Below are 18353 nucleotides of genomic sequence, written 5' to 3'. Positions count from 1 at the left end.
CTTGTGTTGTTCCATCCCTCTGAGGCAGGTTGCTGCAGGGATCTGACCCAACACACATATGATCACTGAAAGTCACTATTTTCATTTTTTCCACTGAATTAAAAACTTATTCTATTTATTAAATTATATTAATTTTATGTAATTATAATTAAATAAAATAATAATTTATTAAATTATTCGTACATTAAATCCCAGTGGTAGTTTCTCCTCCCTCCTTTTAACACCCCCACTACCTCCATCTTTCCCACCTCTTCCCTCCCTATCCATTCCCCCTTGATTTCCTTTTAGAAGAAGGCAGGCCAGACAGAGACAGCCCCCCACTTCCTCTGTTAGGAGTTTCATAAAGACACCAAGCCACACAACTATAACGTATATCCAGAGGACCTAGGCTAAATCCACATAGCCTCCCTGGTTGTCAGTTCAGTCTCAGATGGAGGATCCTCTTATTTTGACACTCTCTGTGTATGTCTCCAATTGTGTCTGCATTTACATGTCTATGGAGGTGTAAATATGCTTAGATTGCCAGCCAAGATACTAAGTTATATTAAACCCAGGAGTCTTGTACTTGACCAGCTAAGTGAGACCGTCTTGGGTTGCTATACATGGCTCTGGATCTAGGGTGTCTATTTGTTTTGCTAGTAGTGATGACTCCAGGAGAGTTATCTTGAATTCCCAGATAAGAAGGTTCTCCTTTTTGACCAACGACTAAGAGACTGCAGCCTGGAGACCTGTTCACTAGCAATGTTTATTGCTTTGACACACTTCTTCAGATCAAAGAGTGGCCAGGAGTGTTGGGCTTCAGGATGTCTTAGGTGGCCCTAGCATATAAATCTAGTTATTTGTTCTTTGGTTAGAAGGGACACCAGCATGCATGTTGGCTAGTTAAGGGGACAGAAGTTGTTTTGGGGATTTTAAAGATTCCTTTGAGTTAGCAAGAGTTTCTTTTGAAAAGCAGGGTTAAAATTTTTTCGTTACAAGTTGCCCTGCATCATTAAAGTCAACATCTGGCTCATCTTTGAGCATTTGGGTACTAAGCTTTAAGCATTTAGAATCTTGGTTTAGAAAGAAAGGTTGAGTATAGTTCTACACCTGCAAGTAGAGTATTTCCTGCATTGATTGAGCTCTTTGGGTAGCTACAATGTATAGGCCTGGTACAAAATGACTGGCTCAGACTCTGGTTAAGGCCAGTCTGTCTAGATAAGCTCAGGGTCCATGCCTGAGCATGCAGTCATTTGTACCAAAGGGACCAGGATGATGAGAGACACATGAAGAAGGCTCTCACTTGGACACCGGACCAAACTTGTAGCTCTGAGGTTGACTACGTCCCTCTATTTGCATCATAAATGGCTTCTTGCCATGGACTAAAACAGAAAGGGCTTGACTAGGTCTGATTCAACAATTCGATTAGGAGAATCTGTAAACCTCATCTGAGCAAGAGCTCAGGCGGGGAAAGAAGGGGAAGGTGATCTGGACAGGTACTAGGCGAAGGAAAGCTATGGGCTTTTCAAGGGTTGGTGGCACTGCAATGAACAGGATCCTCTCAAGTTGCACCTGTCACACTGATTAACTTCCTATCACAGCATAAAACATGGTGCTTGTGATTCAGGTGGCTAGGGGGCAGGACCCTTGCTGTGATATTTCTGGTAAAGGCCATCCCTCCAAGGGTGTGGTTTCCAGCACTGTTTTTTGCATACAAGGGTGTTGAATGACTCTCATGTGCTCATATATCTGACTGCTTGGTTTCTAGTGGTGGAGCTGTTTGGGAAGGATTAGGAGGTGTGGCCTTGTTGGAGAAGGTATGAAAATGGGAATTGTCTTTGAGTTTCAGAAGCCCACATCATTCACAGTTCTCTATCTTTTTCTCCGTCCCTCCTCCTCCCTCTTCCTCTTCTCTCTCTCTCTCTCTCTCTCTCTCTCTCTCTCTCTCTCTCTCTGTTTCATTATTGTCTCAACATGTAAGCTCTCAGCTGCTGCTCCAGTACCATGCTTATGCATGTTGCTACAACTGTTATGACCTCACCCTCTGAAACAGTAAGCAAGCCTCCAATTAAATGTTTTCTTTGCAGTGATAGAAAAGTAAGACAAAGGGTTATATGCTTGTTGATACACACAACCTTCCATGGAGGTTACTCTGTGATGAGGTAGTTACCAAACAAGGAAAAACAAGAGAGTTTCTACTTTCTGAAATTTTGTTTTTGCTTGTTTGGAAAGCACTTAACAGCTGCATGTCTTTCTGAGCTTTTAACAAAGTAGGTCATGGCTCTTACTTTTCCATGGCTTGTAGCTCCTTCTCAAACGTGCTAAAATCATTGATTGCATCCCTAAGTGTTTTCCCTTGACCAGGCTAGGTGGCCTTTGTTGCTTACCTGAAGCATAAAGTGTCTGTCCTGTACATTCTCCAGTCTCAAATCTTTATTGTGGAGGTGAGCTTTTAAGCGGGTCAGAAATTCATTCTGTCTGTTGATGTCTGTGGCCAAGATCAGGGAGCCCAGCTGCTGTTCGATATCCTGTCTGCATCCCCAAGAACAAAAGAGAGAGTCACACTCACACAGCAAACCCCACTCAGGATGATCGATTCTCTTACCACCCCGTGGCTTGTCTCTTTAGCCTTTGTTTATCACACAGCATCCCAGGCCCTCACAGCCTGAGAGGGGGTCTTCTGTCAGGGCTACGTGGAGGGACTGAAACCTCATGTGGATGAGGATGTGTTCATTACACATTTCCACGGTTGCCATTGGGGAAATTTGAGAGAATGATAAAGAAAAGCTTGCCCTAAGGGGGACACAAAAAGACTTGGGGAAAAAAAATCATAGGAGTTTGGGTTGTACCTTCTGAGAGTTCAGAGTAACTTGAAATTAAGATGTTCATAGAGAAAGAAAAGGTGGTAGCAATTGTCTTAATGTTTACAAATATTTATATTTTATACTTTTATGTGTATGTATGTATGTGTTTGTGTGTGTCTATGTGTCATGTCACATGTAGAACAATTCCCACAGTGGCCAGAAGAGGGTATTGGATTCTCTGCAGCTGAAATTACAGGTGGTTGTGAGCTCTGGTGGGTGCTGTGCCCTGAACTCCAGTCCTCTGGAAGAGCAGTCAGTGCTGATAACCAGTAAGCTGTCTTTCCACACTAATGGTCATGATTTGGAAGATGGCACCATGGGATGGAGCGAGTCGGTAACAATAAATCGACTGGCAGAAAGAGACGCTAGAACTTAAAATCAGAACAGGTGATTAAGACACCACTGTCAACTGGCAGGAAAGAGTCATCAGTATACAAATGGCACAGGAGAAATCAGTCAGGGGCAGGAAAGAGTCATCAGTATACAAATGGCACAGGAGAAATCAGTCCGGGGGCAGGAAAGAGTCATCAGTATACAAATGGCACAGGAGAAATCAGTCAGGGGCAGGAAAGAGTCATCAGTATACAAATGGCACAGGAGAAATCAGTCAGGGGCAGGAAAGAGTCATCAGTATACAAATGGCACAGGAGAAATCAGTCCGGGGGAAGGAAGGACTGATCAGTAACCGTGTTTAAAGTTCACATTTAGAAATGGAATGAATCGAAGCCATGTGCATAAGTCACGGCTGTGCCATTTAATGAGTCAAGATACCCGTGTAGGGACATTGTCTGCAAGGGGATCCCCCGCCTCTTCCATCCCTGCGTCTCCAGCCTCCTGTGACTACACTTCATTCCTTTTCTACTTACAGTAACTGCCACTGTGCATGTTTAGCAAAATGCTTTAACTTCAGCTACCTTCAAACTTTAAGTTATATAGTATATGATATGGCATAACATAGTACACAATATGGTATATTTTAATATGTCTTGCCATCCCATTTTGTAGTTGGGCTTTGTATTATTTATTTTTAAACATAATTTTATTCTTTGAGAATTTCATACATGTGTACAAATGTATTTTCACTGGAACACCCCCCCACACACATCCCTTCCTTTCAGCTCTTCTCAACCCCCTTACCATGATCTACATTTCTCCCAATTTTATATTTCTCCCTCTTTTGGTTAACTTGAGTGTAGTTGGTGCTACCAGTATATACATACATACCACATACATACATACTACATACATACATATAGTGCACATACATGGCTAGAGCATGTTGCCTCTTTTCTTGTTTATATAGTTCAGCCTGGGCCTTTTAAGGTACTTTGTAGTGAGGCTGACCTTGACCTCTGGCTCTCCTGCCTTCACCTCCCGAATGCTGGAATTTTACTAGTATGCCACCATGCCTGGTTCATGTCTCACCTTTTTGGCTTGATACTATGCTTCCAAATTCATCTGTGCTGTTATGTAGGTTCTAATACACAATTCCCATCAGTGTCTCGTTCCCCATGTACTATAATGTGAATCCATGCTCAAGAGCCACTTCAGCCGCTCCTAGGTTCTGACTGCTACAAAAACTGCTTTTGTACTTCCAGGCACAACAGTGTATCTTGGGTGTGTAAGCAGGAGTGGGGCTGGAGAGATGGCTCAGGGTTAAGGGCACTGGTTGCTCTTCTGGAGGATCCAGGTTCAATTTCCCAGCTCCCACATGGCAGTTCACAACTGTCTGTGGTTCCAAGATCTGACACCCTCACACAGACAGACATGTAGAAAAACACCGATGCACATAAAATAAAAATTAACAAAGCTCCTCTACAAACTGATATTAATGTGTTAGCAAGATGTACCTAGAAAGATCTATGATGTAAAGACACTTATCCTACTGTTGCATATGGTAACAAAACATCAGATCCCATCACAGATGGTTGTGAGCCACCATGTGGTTGCTGGGAATTGAACTCAGGACCTCTGGAAGAGCAGTCAGTGCTCTTAACCACTGAGCTATCTCTCCAGCATCCCCATCTCTCCAGCTCCCCCCTCATCTTTACCCCTCTTTTTCTCAGAGAAGGGAGGTCTCCCATGGATATCACCCCACCTTGGCATCTTAAGTTGCTGCAGTGGGACTAGGTTGACCTTCTCCTATTGACTAGACAAGGCAGCCCAGTTAGGGGAAAGGGGTCCAAAGGCAGGAACAGAGGCAGACACAACTCCTGTTCCTGCTGTTAGGAGTCCCACCTGAAGACTGAGCTGCACATCTGCTACATATGTGCAGATTGATCATGTTTTATAAATCCTGCACCTCAAAATCAAGTCATCCATGCGACAGTTCAAGGACAAAAATCCCTTACTTCAAAATAATGCCTTATTCTGTTATGGCGTTGTGGCGGCATGAGCATATGTGAGCGAGCATTTTAAATCATGAACCAAACTATTGTAGTAAGTAATATTAATAGTCCTGGCACGGGGTTTTTACCTGCCTTTGACCATTTGTGCTCCTGCATGAAAAGTACACACAGCCTTTATATTTTTAAGTACGCATTAGGCAGCACAATAGCTGGGCAGCTGCCTACTCTCCATGTTGTTATTGGAATAAAAGCGGGACTGGAATTGTTGAGGTTTATCTTTTATTATTTATTGTAATGATAAGTGTCGGCCCCCAAAACCTAGAGTCAACATTCAGCCCCTGGGGCCCCACCTCCAAGTTAATTCTGATAGGTGAATAAAGATGCCGTCAGCCAAAAGAGAAGAGACATAGACGGGGTTGAGGTTTTCTCAGGCCTCAGGAGAATGCCATGAAGGAAAAATAGAAGTCACTATAGACTAAAAGAAGAACTTAGAGGAGAAGAGACAGGAGAGCTGCCATGTGTTAGCTGAGCCATAAAATCGTGTCTGTGTGGGCTGACCAGTTAGAACTAAGAGCAGCTCAGATGAAACATAGTAATAACTTGGGTTATAGATAGGAAGGTAGATTCTAATAACCTGGAGGGTAGGCAGCTGCCCAGCCTTTGTGCTGCCTAAGACGTGTTTAAAAATATAAACATTGTGTGTGTGTTTCATCCAAAAAACAGTCTGAGGCAACTAGAAACTCCGCACTGGGATTTCTGATATTTTTCCTACAAACTACAGATAAAATTAGAATCCAAATATCTGATGGGCACTTTGTAAACTTACTGAGAACTAGTGTAAAGTGTTCATCAGATAGATATCGATGGATTACTGTCTCAAGCACAATATAGCATTAGTTTAATTTCCTTTTATTTTACTTTTATTATAAAATAAAAAATGTTATTTATAATGAAATAATTTGGAAACCACCTAATTTCCAAACAATAGTGAATAATTATATCTATTTGTATACAATATTGAAAATTATAGTATACAATTTGTACACAACAGTCAACACAATAGCTTTCAGTAACTCATTGGATGGTGTAGAAAAAAGCTTTTTTAGTAAAGGTACTACTAGGCTAGAAAGTATAATGTAAGCCAGGTGTGGTGACCATTTCCCTTAATCTCATCACTTGAGAGACTGAGGTGAGAGAATTGTTGGGAGTTTGAGATCAGCCTGGGTTCCAACGTGAGATCCTGTCTCAAACCAATCTAAACAGAAGGGATGGAGAAGAAATGTTCAGTGGTTGAGCGCCCTTGGTGTTCTTCCCGAGAACTTGAGTTTGCTTCCCAGCACCCACATGGAGGGCTCACAAGTGGCAGTAACTAACTCTAGCTCCAGTGACAACACCCTCTTCTGGCCTCTGAGTTTACCTGAGTGCACGCAGCATTCATACATAAGCAGAGCAAAAACAAAAACCGGAAAAGAAAACCAAACAAAACCTGCACACATGTCCTGCATTGTGCCAAAACATGGCTGCACTAGACATACTGAAAGGAAATACAGCTGCTGCGCCAACGCTGCCTGTTCCTCACTGACAGGGTGGCCAGTACTTGTGTTTTCTTCTTTGGACTATGCGGACCTATCAGTTCTGTCTACTGTTTTGTGCTTTAAAAGCGACAACTCATTATTGTTCAAGTGAGTGCCTTTTTTTTTTAACTTTCTGTAGTTTCTGCATTTAATGTTTCTGGCTTTTAAAGGTCAGAAAAATAACCTTAAATGACTTCCTTGAAGGTAGAAAAGCTAATAATGATGAATATAGGTTTTGTTCTAAAGTCTGTTCAGGATCATTACTGTGTAACATCTAGTCGACAGCAATTTGTAACACAGTATCTCAGAAAGACACTGTGGCTCAGTGGTAAGTGGTATTTGAGTGCAGTCTGTGGGAGTGAGTGTGAGGGGTGTGAGTGTGAGGCTCCTGACTGGACAGCAAGGGTTAGAGGGACGGTTTGGGGAAGGTTGGTCATATTAGCTCCGTTGCTGCTGCTTTCCCAGTTATTCATTATATTCTCTTTCTGTCCACCCTCCTTTTCCTGTCTGTCTGTTTTTTTTTTTTTTTTTTTTTTTTTTTAATAAGCGCTCAGTTCTTCTCACAAGCTGAACATTCCTTTCAGAGCTGGGGATACATGTGAAATGCATACATGTCCCAGAAAACACTATGAGTGCAGAAAATACTGCCTATCCTACCGTAGAACATCACTCCGACCAGGACATTAAGTTCCCACCCGTTCGTAAGACAATGGCTGACTTTGTCACTCACCTAACTCCCTTGGGTCCTACACATTTCCATAAAGGAGATCAGAATTAGTAGTGGTATTGTAAAGCAGTTTTGGCTAAGTTGGGGCCATGAGAAAAATGCCAGACACAGAGTAGACTGTGAAAAGTCTTGTTTTCTGTTTACAAGGCAAAAGGTAGCTGGGCATGGTGGTGCACACTTAATTCCAGCACCTGGGAGACAGAGGCAGGAGGATCTCTGAGTTCAAGGCCAGCCTGGTCTACAGAGCAAGTTCCTGGAAAGTCAGGGCAGCACAGAGAAACCCTGTCTTGGAAAAAATAAACAAATAAAAAGACAAACAGTCAACAACAACAACAAAAACATTAAGCAGATCAGTAACAAAATTTGTCTGATCAAATCAGTTGACAAATCCATTTAATTTACTATGTCTTATTTATTTTTTGAAGAGAAAGTTTTTTTTTCTCTGTAGCCCAGGTTACCCTCAGTCCCACAGTGATCCTCCTGCCTCAGCTTTCACATTGCTAGAAATATAGTAACAGGCTACACACAGCTTCACAAAACATTTCTGACTCCTACTTTGCCCAGAGACAGGCAGGCATAAAGCGCACTTAACTGGACTAGTCCTTAATCTAGTTTGCAAATTTCTATGTTCTTTCCTGACAAATATTTATTCTTTGTATCTAAACGGGAGGACAGTTTTGCTAACATAAGGGACAGGAATTTGGCAGAGCGGAGCCGTGTTGCCGAGGAGTGTGAACACAGAGGGCTGCTTATTACCCTTTCCTCTGACCTCAGGCCATCGAGGCCTTTTCAAAGTGCACAGAGATTCCAGTTTCTAGGTTTCGGTACCTGACACCACATCTCCGGCTGGACAATCAAGTAAGGGCAGGAAACCCAGCAGCTGGCTCCCTGCTCCTGATGTGGGTCCCCAGCACGCCCTGGAGAACGTGACTTATCTTTACCGTGTGCACATCCATCTGCTTCTCTAGAGCACTTACGTCATTTCCTTTGGCAAGTGAGCAAGGAGCCGTGATTCCCGAAGCATGCCGATTGTAGATCGCCAGTGGTGATTCTCCAGTACAGACATATTCTAGGAGGAAAGAAAACACAGGCTATACAAGAGGACAAGAGTTAGATGACAATCTTTCACAGTTGAGCACACCTTGGGGACAGCCAATAATTTCTTTCCAGACAAAGGCCCAGAAAAGAAGACCGAGGTGAGAAGCCCTCAGCCTCGCTCTCAGGCTGCAGTGATGTTTGGGACTGCAGGGTAACTTGGAGTTTAGGTTGACCAATTCTGTTTCAAATAACATGTCCTCTGTTCCTGCTTTCTACAGCTTACCCGAGTGACCCTACATGTGGAAGACCAGAGTGAAGCAGGTTGTAATAGGTGTCAGCACGCTATAGTTCTGACTTCATCCGAGATCACGTGATCAAGCAGAGCAGAGGCAGTTGTCACAACTTCCGGTCTAATCTGCTGACTGTAGCTGATAAGGTCCTCCCATAGCCACACTCTCACGGCCCCTGGCAACACATTCAGACGTCTGAGTCCCACTCAGCGTTGTTTTGGTTATTTGTTAGGTGGTGTTTCTTTTACTAAAAGATTCTGGGAAAAAAAGGGTGGTGGGAGGCTGGAGAGACGACTCAGCAATTAAGAGCACTGACTGCTATTCCAGACGACCTGAGTTCAAATCCCAGCAACCACATGGTGGCTCACAACCATCTGTAATGGGATCTGATGCCCTCTTCTGGTGTGTCTGAAGGCAATGGCAGAGTACTCGTATACATAAAATAAAAAAATAAATCTTTCAAAAAGATTTTTATTTTGTATATATACATATCTATGTGTGTGTATACATATATACATATATACACATATACATATATACATATACACATATATACATATACACACATATACATACATACATACATACATATATACATATATATATATGCGCACATGAAACATGAATTTGGGTAACTTCGGAAGTCATAGAAGACATTAGGTCTCCTGGAGCTGGAATACTAGTAGCTGTAATACTACTCTACTGTTAGGACTCTTGTGTCCTCTGAGGAGTGGCATGAGCTCTTACCTGCTGAGCCATCTCTGCAGCCACCAGGATGAACTTTTATGTGCACTTAGGTTTAAGAACCACTATTAAGGGGATAGCTTTGTCTACTTCCATGAGAACCATGGCATTTAGCTTTCGAAGTCTGTGGAAGGAGATCTACAGTTGACGCCCTGTCCAGTTATTTTGATAAATCTCACTTCTGGGAACATCAATTATGTTTAGCTTCTACTCTAAGCTTACTGTTAGTGCTTTTTCTTTTTCTTTCTGTTTTTGGTTTTCCTAAAATAGAGTTACAGAGCTTATAGGCTGTCCTCAAAGTTAGCATTTAGCCCAGGCTAGCCTTTAGCTTTCAATCCTTCCTGCCTCGGGCTGCGGAGTTCTGGGATTATCAGTGTGTATACCACCAAGCCTGGCCTCTGTACTATTTTAGAGCAATTTTAACTTCATAAAAAATATAAAAGATGACATTATTTAAATGTGAAAGAAAACTGTTTTTCTTTTTGCATTTACAAGAGGTGCCTTATGTAGTGACAGTTGTAGAGACAGAGTGAGGGACAGAGGGCGGGAGCTCTTGCTGGATGGATATAGAATTTTATAAGATGTTCTAGAGACACAGGGCCATGGTGACTACGTATCATTATAGCTGCACTTGGTCAGTGATTGGTGTGGCAGGGCCTAGCTCACAGTGCCACTCCTGGGCACGTGTTCCTAGGTGAGCTAAGAAAGTCAGCTAAGCAAGCCGGGGACATAGCTGCACGCAATACCACTGAGTCACATTCCTCCAGAGTGGTTGAGATGGTATGTTTTACCACTGTTCAAAAGATAGGAAGGCACAGAAGCAAGGGAAACCATTGTTCTAATTTGCTTCCTCTTACTGTGGCAAAGGCCATGACCAAAAGCAACTGGGAGGGATGGGAGTGTCTTACCTTACAATTTACAGTCTTCACTGAGGGAAGGCAGAGCAACAACCTGGAGGCGGGAGCTGAACAGGGACCATAGGATGCTGCTTGCTAACTTACTTCCTGAGGCTTGCTTGGCCAACTTTCGTAGCTCACCAAGGACCACTTGTCCAGGAGTCGCACTGCCCCCAAGTGAGCTGGGTTCTACACACCAATGTTAATCAGCAAATGCCCCAAAGGCTCGCCTACAGGCCAATCTGAGGGAGGCATTTCCTCAGTTGAGATTTCATTTCCCAGATAACTAGCTTAAAAAAACCAAACCAAACCAAACCAAACCAAAAACCTAACCAGATCAAAACAAATCATACACTTCCCCAACGTGTTCTTAGCAAATGGAAAGAGAGCCCCCGTGAGTGACACAATCCAGGGTCCCCTAAAACACACACACACACACACACACACACAGTTTAGGGAAAATATAAAACACACATATTCTTGCTTCTTAAATCTCTCCAGGATTCTGCTGTGACGAACTTTGTGAGGCTCTGCTTTGAGCCCGTCTGGAGAGACTGTATTGCAACTGCCTCTCTCTTCCCAAGCGGTTGTTATTTTTATTTACCACTTGACTGTGTTTGAATCAGTGATGGAAATTTTATTACTTTCATCCACTGGTCTATTATTTCCTTCTGGGCATGAGCCAGACTCAACAAAAGGGAATGTTTGTTAGGAGTAACGTGCTAGACGAATTTGTTTGGAGTGTAAAGATTTCTGAGCAGAGAGAGCGATAGGTTAGCGTGATGTAACAGATGTTCAGTCCTGCAGTGACATTTAATTCAGTTGCTCATGAGTTCACTTGCCAGACTTAGTCAAGCAGATAGAGGCATGAGCTACCTCACATGAATTCAAGGGGCCAAGAAAAAAAAAATTGTAACAAGACCTAATGACAAATGACACCACATCTCTGTTGAATGAGATATGAGCATTAGGAGGCTGGCCTTAGGTAGTGTTCTGTACGGCAGCCTATGCCACCCTGACTTAGCATCTTCATTAACCATCTTCTGCAGATGGACTACAAGGAAACCGGAAATTTGCTGGTGAAGTGTATTTGGAGTACCAAGGGAATGAGAGTAGGGTGGAGCTGGGAGGCTGGCACCCGTGAAGAGAGAGCGTGTGATTGCAAACGGACCCATGTGGGAAGCGTCTTATACAAACAACAGCCTGGTCAGGACAATGTAGTGACCAGGGCCACTCCTCTACCTTCAAGATAGCAAGAAATGAAGATCAGTGAAGAGAAGGGGTACACCATGCAGCACCTTTGGGCCAAGAGCTTCATTTAACCACACTTAACCCTCACGGGGCACTTGGGTGTTTTTACCTCAGGTAGAATGACCTGTGAGGAGCATCTTCAACTCATGCCTGCAGTATTAAAACCTGGGATTATGCCCATGATTCTTGTTGCCTTCTAAGTGTTTTCTCTGTGCTGCAGTATCTAAGCACCCAGAAGCCAGAGCTTTATAAGCTAACAAATACCTATAATCAGATTTAATTTTGCCCTTGCTTTTCAGAATTGATATCTAAAAATGAAAGTGGTCCAGTCACGCCCACTTATTTGTAAACATTAGCATTTCATCACCATAGTTGTGCATATTAAATATATTCAGAGAATCAAAATACCATTTACTTTTAATGCCTGTTCATTTCTCCTTGGGGAAAAAAAACCCCACATGAATAATGTATTATTTAAGTCAGAAATTTTAAATCAAAATTTACTGCTGTTACTGCTGTTTTCTCTCCTTTCTTGATTATGAGACCTGATCTCAAGACCTCCCCTCCCCTGTGCCAAGCTAGGCATATGCTTTCCTTCTGAGCTAAATCACCAGCCTGGACCTTTCATTTTCAGTCTGTTCCTCAAAGAGTTTTATTATTTACTTACCTATTGTTATGTGTGTGGGTGGCATGTACCTGTGTATGTGTGTGTGTGTATATATGTGCCTATGTGCATATGCATGTGTGTGTATGCCTGTGTGTGTATTCATGTACCTGTGTATGTGTGTGCCTGTGTATGTATGTGTGTATGTGTGCCTGTGTATGTATGCATGTGTCTGTGTGTGTATATATATGTGTGTATGTGTGTATGCTTGTGCATGTTTATGTGTACCTGTGCTTATATCCATGTGGAGGCCAGAGAAGGACACTGAATATTCTTCTTTATTATTGTCTCTCTTATTTCAAAAAGCCTGTCCCTCTGAGCCTGGAGCTAGGCTGATGGTCAGCAAGCCCCAGAGAGCCTTCTGCCTCTGCCTCCTCCCTACCCCAGTGCTAGGGTTATATTGGTGTATTGCCACACCCAGCTTTTCACACAGTGCTAGGTCTTCAAACTCTCAGGTCCTTAAGCTCACATAGCAAATGCACTTACTCACTGGTCCATCTCCTCAAGTCCCGGGATCTTAGTTTAATGATACATATTTAGATCTGTGAAATCTTCTATTAGAATATCACCATAATCCTCTGCAACAAAAACAGGGCTAGAGAGCAGAAATTCCAATTTAAAAGATTTTCCTAATTTGGGCTTATAAGAATTAAATGATTTTTTTGAGATTGAGTTTATAATGTAATTGTTATTAGTAACTAACGGGCTTTTAAAAGCACAGGAGTATTGCAAATTTGGGAAGAAATTATGCTAAACAATCAAAGTTATTGGTAGCCGTTTTAGGGGACCAACGTGGGTGGGATTCTGGAACCTCAAGCAAAGGAAAGATTTTTATATTTCTAATGGTTCAGCCTCAGAATAGGTAAGAGGCATGCCCGTCTTCTGTAAGATGGAGGAGGGTGATTGGTAAACTGGCTGAGGGAGTAGAACTTTGACTTATAGCCTCTCTGGCCCATTCCAGGCAGGCTAATGGGAGGCCTAAGCATGGGTTCTGCACTGTTGAAGCCTCAGCACTGCTTAGAAAGCTTCCTGCATTCCCAAGGGCATGCATGTGACTTTGGAAATTTTTCCTAGCCATGATTACTATGGAGGACAAGGAACATTTCTTATTCATCTCTGTAGGCCTAGGCCACAGTGTCACATAAAGAAGTAAATGTTTGTTGAGTGCAGACTGAGCACCCTAATGTTGAAAGGCTTAAAGAAAAGGAACAAGATTTAAATTTTGGGTCAGTCTCTAGCAGAAGCCAGACTCTGAATGTTCTGCTGTGAAATCTCAAGACTTTTGTTCAAGGCAAAGATATTTTTAAATTATCATAGCATTTGGCTCTTCTACATTATGTGTTCACAGACAACCAATTAAGTGACTCCAGGAGTAAAACATGAGGTAGCATTTGCTAACTGCAGAGCATACGTCAGATCACTATGAACAATTTCAAAACCATCCCATCTTGCATAGTTTACCCAGCTTACACCGAGTAACATCAATGCAAACATCAGGAAAAAGGATGGAACATTCACTAACGCTGGCTGTGTGCCAGACACTGGCAACAAAGAGTGAAGACAAGCCAGAGACGTGCTGTCCATCTGAGACGTGAGCGTCTGGCCTGGCAATGGCAGTCTTGACGGTACACATGAGAACCAGGGAAGAGAACACTGAGCTCGTGCAGGAGACACAGGGAAGATGGATCTTTAGAGGCAGGAGATGTCAAGGAGAAAAAGATGTCCAAGATGAGATCAGAGGCTGAGTGAGCCAAAGTGGAACCAGAGATTACAGACACTATATTTGAGCAGACTATACCACATGATAGTGCCTTTGGTTACAAAAGTGCAGGAGGAGTAATTGTGTGGAGACCTGAAGCAAGATATACTTTGTATCTCTCTTCTTTGGTTGTATACTTTGTTTCAGAAATTGTGGTGTTTATAAAAGACTACATACTTTGCTTAGTTATTTTTTATTTTGCCTGGGAGAAAGTAGAGATTTTTGTTTGCTTCGGTCATCTTCTGCATTCGGGCACCTGGCAAATATTAAGCTTTCCATGAATATTTGTTGGATGAATAGAGGAACGAGAGAAATGAAAAAATATTTCTGATTTGTGACTTACTGGGGCAGGAAGGGGAAGTGGTGGGAAAGAAGGCTTGGTGGAAGGCAAGGCTGTGGTGAGAATCCCAAGGTTGGTGCCTATACACAAGGTTTAGCTATTTACAGAATCTTGGAGATCATCTTTAACAGAAGTCTGTGTGGCCAGAATTGGGTTTGAGGAAACCTCTTTTGGTTGTACAGTGGGGAAAGTATTGTAACCAGGCAACACCCAGTAATGTGGATACAGGAAGGCAGGAAGATGGCTATGTCCTGGGCCAGGGAAAAGCAAGGGTGAGCATCAGGCCAGTCACTGGTATCCCTAGAGAATGATCAGAGGTGACAATGGCTTGTCCCTGGAACTGGAACAGCCCTGCTGTGATAAGTGTATCTGATGTTCACAGCGGCCCAGCCCGTAGTCCCAGAAAAGCAGATGGAGAGTAAGAAGACAAAGTTCAGACATGACCAGTGGGCTGAGAATATATGATAGGATGGTCCCACCCTCATGTCCCCTGATACCCTAGCCAGTTTGGGAAAATATATCAGGCAGCAAACTGTCTGCCCTGGAGAAGGATCAGGTCAGTAATTTCACATTGTCCAGTGGTAATATGTCCTTATAGCTCAGATTCCACACATCTGCAGTTTTAGAATAAGCTTTTAAAAATCATTCATTATTTAGTGTGTGTGTGTGTGTGTGTGTGTGTGTGTGTGTAGTAGTCTTCTGCACATATGCATCTAGAGCTTACTGACTGACCTTAGGTATCTTCCTCTATTGCTCTACACCTTGTTGTTGAGACAGGACCTCTCCCTGAACCCAGAACTGGAAGTTTCTATGAGAGTGGCAGAGAGTCTCAGGGATCCTGTTTCCTGCTGTGCTGTGTTTAGAACTGACTCTCACGTGGGTGCTGGGGATTCAAACTCTGGTTCCCCTGCTTGCATGGCAACCAAATAAACAATCTCTTGAGCCCAAGAATAATCTTCATCTTAATGTTGAAGGAATAAAAACCCTGCATTTGTGGCCACAAGAACTATTAGAATTTTGATCTGGACAAAACAAAACCCTTACCACAATAAAACAACTATGGCATGTCCCAGAGACAACACAAGCTCTTTGATTGCTGGCATTGAGTAAACCACCAACACAGGCTTTCAAGAGGCTTCCAGTTTTCCTTGTCCTTAATATTTTGAGACGAAGTCTCTCTAAATTGCCCAGGCTGACCTTGAATCTGCAACCCTGCTGCCCCCATATCCTAGGGTAGCTGGGATTGCAGGCCTGTGCTGCTATGGCTGGCTGTCCCAGTCTATTTACTGGATGCTTTCTTTGATGAAAATACTTAGAGTGATGTTGATAAACTGAGAGTCTGGTATCCAAAGAAATCAGATGTTTCCCCACTTTTAAAACTAGAGGATACAGGAAGAAAAACAACAGCGTGAATGTGGTTTGTGTTTTCATTCTTAATTGCTCACAAAATGACTCTGGAAATAACAGTTTCTCTGCCTGGCTCTCGCCTAACAAACCAAATGGTCTCCTTGGAGACACCCCAAGGGCCTCATCTGGGTGTCTCTGAGGAAGAGGAACATCTTGACCTCAAAATAAGATCTTGGTGTTGACAAACCTCTAACCCTGCTTTACGGCTGCTTGATGGTCCTTCCTTCATTCATGCCCAAAGCTGACAGAGTTTAATTCTCTACCTAGAATACCTTTCATCCTGCGGAAATGATAAGGGCATGAATAATCTTTCTTTTTAATTAGAGATTTGAGGAGCTGCCATAGAGACTGTTCCTCCTGGACTGTCATTTAAAATAAAAAGGAGGGGGAGGATTCACACGGGATCGATTAAGTACCTCTGATCCAACCATGACTGGGTGGGCTAGAGTCAGTACTTCAAATAGTAAGAGACCCTTGTCTGCAACATCATGGGAGGATATGAAGAAGGGATCTGCGGAGAGAGCAACCCAAACCCTCCAAGTCATAAGCAATGTCAAATCAGTGAGAAAACGATGTACCTCAAGCAAAACGCATAAAGAACAAGAAGAAAAGAGTATCCGAATGAAGATGTGAACGGGTTCATGGAATACCTGAAGCAGAGCTCACAGGTGCTTCACAGTGGACAGCTGATAGCAGCTGACAGCCGGGAAGTAAGGGAAGAACTTGCAGTGGCCTTAAAGAAGAACAGTCGCCAGGAAGAAAGGCGGCTAAAGAGACAGGCAGCAAAGAAGAATGCAATGGTATGTTTTCACTCTCGACAACCTGGCCATGGAATTGCCGACTGCCCAGCTGTACTAGAGAGTCAGGACATGGGCGCCGGCATTTGTTACCGCTGCGGGTCCCCGGAGCACGAGATGACGAAGTGCAGAGATAACGTGGACCCTGCGCTTGGTGAATTTCCTTTTGCAAAATGTTTTGTCTGTGGAGAAATGGGACACCTATCCAGATCCTGCCCCGATAATACTAAAGGAGTCTATGCTGACGGTGGCGGCTGTAAACTCTGTGGAACATTTCAAGAAAGATTACCCTGAAAATCAGAACTCAGATCGAATCGTCACAGTTGGTCGCTGGGCCAAGGGGATGGGTGCAGACTACGAAGACCCGGATGTGCCCGAACCACAGAGACCTAAGACGAAAGTACCCAGAGTCGTTAACTTTTGATAAGACTCGGTACACATGACTCTGACCTTGACGGGGGCCAGGTCGCCAACACTCCATCAGAAAGTACAGAGTGATTAATTATACCCTTTATATCTGTGTGTGTGTGTGTGTGTGTGTGTGTGTGTGTCTGTCTGTCTGTATTGTTTGTATGTATGTATGTATGTATGTATGTATGTATGTATGTATGTATGTATGTATGTATGTATGTCTCTCTATGCCTGTGTGTTTGTCTGTATTTGAAACAAATTCTTTGTAGCCCAGGTTGGCTTCAGACTAATAACCCTGTTTCAGCGTCCAGAGTACTGAAATTACAGGTGCCTAAGAGCAGATCTTAACAGATGGAACTTAGAAATAATGAAGTGCCTTGATCCCTGATGGTGGCAGTCATCGCTACAAATGTAAATTATGAATCAAAATTGACCCCTAAACTAACCATATGCCTTTCAGCTTGTGAATAAATATTTTGTTATATGCTCTTAGTTCAGAGTATCAATTTATTGTAATAAAAATTTATTTGTATGTTGTCACAAAATCTGTAATTTTGAGTACTGAATAAAATTTTATCAGGCTTTTGTCAAAATAAATCAATAAAAAAAATAAAAAGGAGGCCAGGCAATGGAGGTACATGCCTTTAATCAGAACTCAGGCAGGAAAGGATCTCTGTGAGTTTGAGGCCAGTGTGGCCTAAGTTTCTACAAAGTGAGTTCAAGGACAGCTAGGACTGCACAGAGAAACAATGTCTCCAAAAACCAAACTAACTAAGTAACTGGAGTTTGAATTGTTAATCCACACCCCAATTGCCTGTAGGCGATGGCTTGGTAAACCACCTACACTTCTGCTAAATATCATAGAATGGGATAATCGTAAAGTTTTATGGAAGATTTAAACATTATATTATCTGTCTGTAGTTAATACACAGTTGGAACCTATCAAGAGGAAGTGCATTTTAAATTAAAATGGAGTCAACTCTCTTTGTGGTAGCCACTAACTGTGGTAACCACTCTTAAATCTGATGTGTATATTTTGCACGTCACTGAACCTGTCTGTGACTCTGTGTGTAGGATGATGATAATGTTGGCGTGTGGAGGCATAGACAACAACTTCCGGGGATTTTCTCTCACGAGCTTCTGTCCCTCTTGTCCACCTTCCTTGACATACCACTGCTTTCACACTGAGTGAGTGCCTACAGTGTCTTCACATTGACCCTGGGTGGCACTCGGGCTTGTGGGTCTGGTCCAGACTGCGGGCGAT

General features: G+C 42.8%; 1 protein-coding gene and 1 pseudogene across 2 annotated transcripts in view; one reads left to right on the top strand and one right to left on the bottom strand.

Annotated features, from left to right (window-relative positions):
• Window positions 1-18353, bottom strand: part of PDE7B (phosphodiesterase 7B) — a 294818-nt gene that overhangs the window by 13664 nt on the left and 262801 nt on the right. Inside the window, exons 9-10 of the mRNA XM_080941986.1 lie at window positions 8470-8561; window positions 2367-2511 (exon numbers count right to left, since the gene is read on the bottom strand). Coding sequence (XP_080798112.1) covers window positions 2367-2511; window positions 8470-8561 — 237 coding nt within the window. The remainder of the gene's footprint in view (window positions 1-2366; window positions 2512-8469; window positions 8562-18353) is intronic.
• On the top strand, window positions 16311-17102 carry LOC308439887 (zinc finger CCHC domain-containing protein 9-like; annotated as a pseudogene). Its single transcript has one exon. The product of its transcript is annotated as a zinc finger CCHC domain-containing protein 9-like (transcript).

This window comes from Micromys minutus (assembly GCF_963924665.1).
Source record: "Micromys minutus genome assembly, chromosome: 30".
Lineage (NCBI taxonomy): Eukaryota > Metazoa > Chordata > Mammalia > Rodentia > Muridae > Micromys > Micromys minutus.
This window is presented reverse-complemented; position numbering and strand designations above follow the sequence as displayed.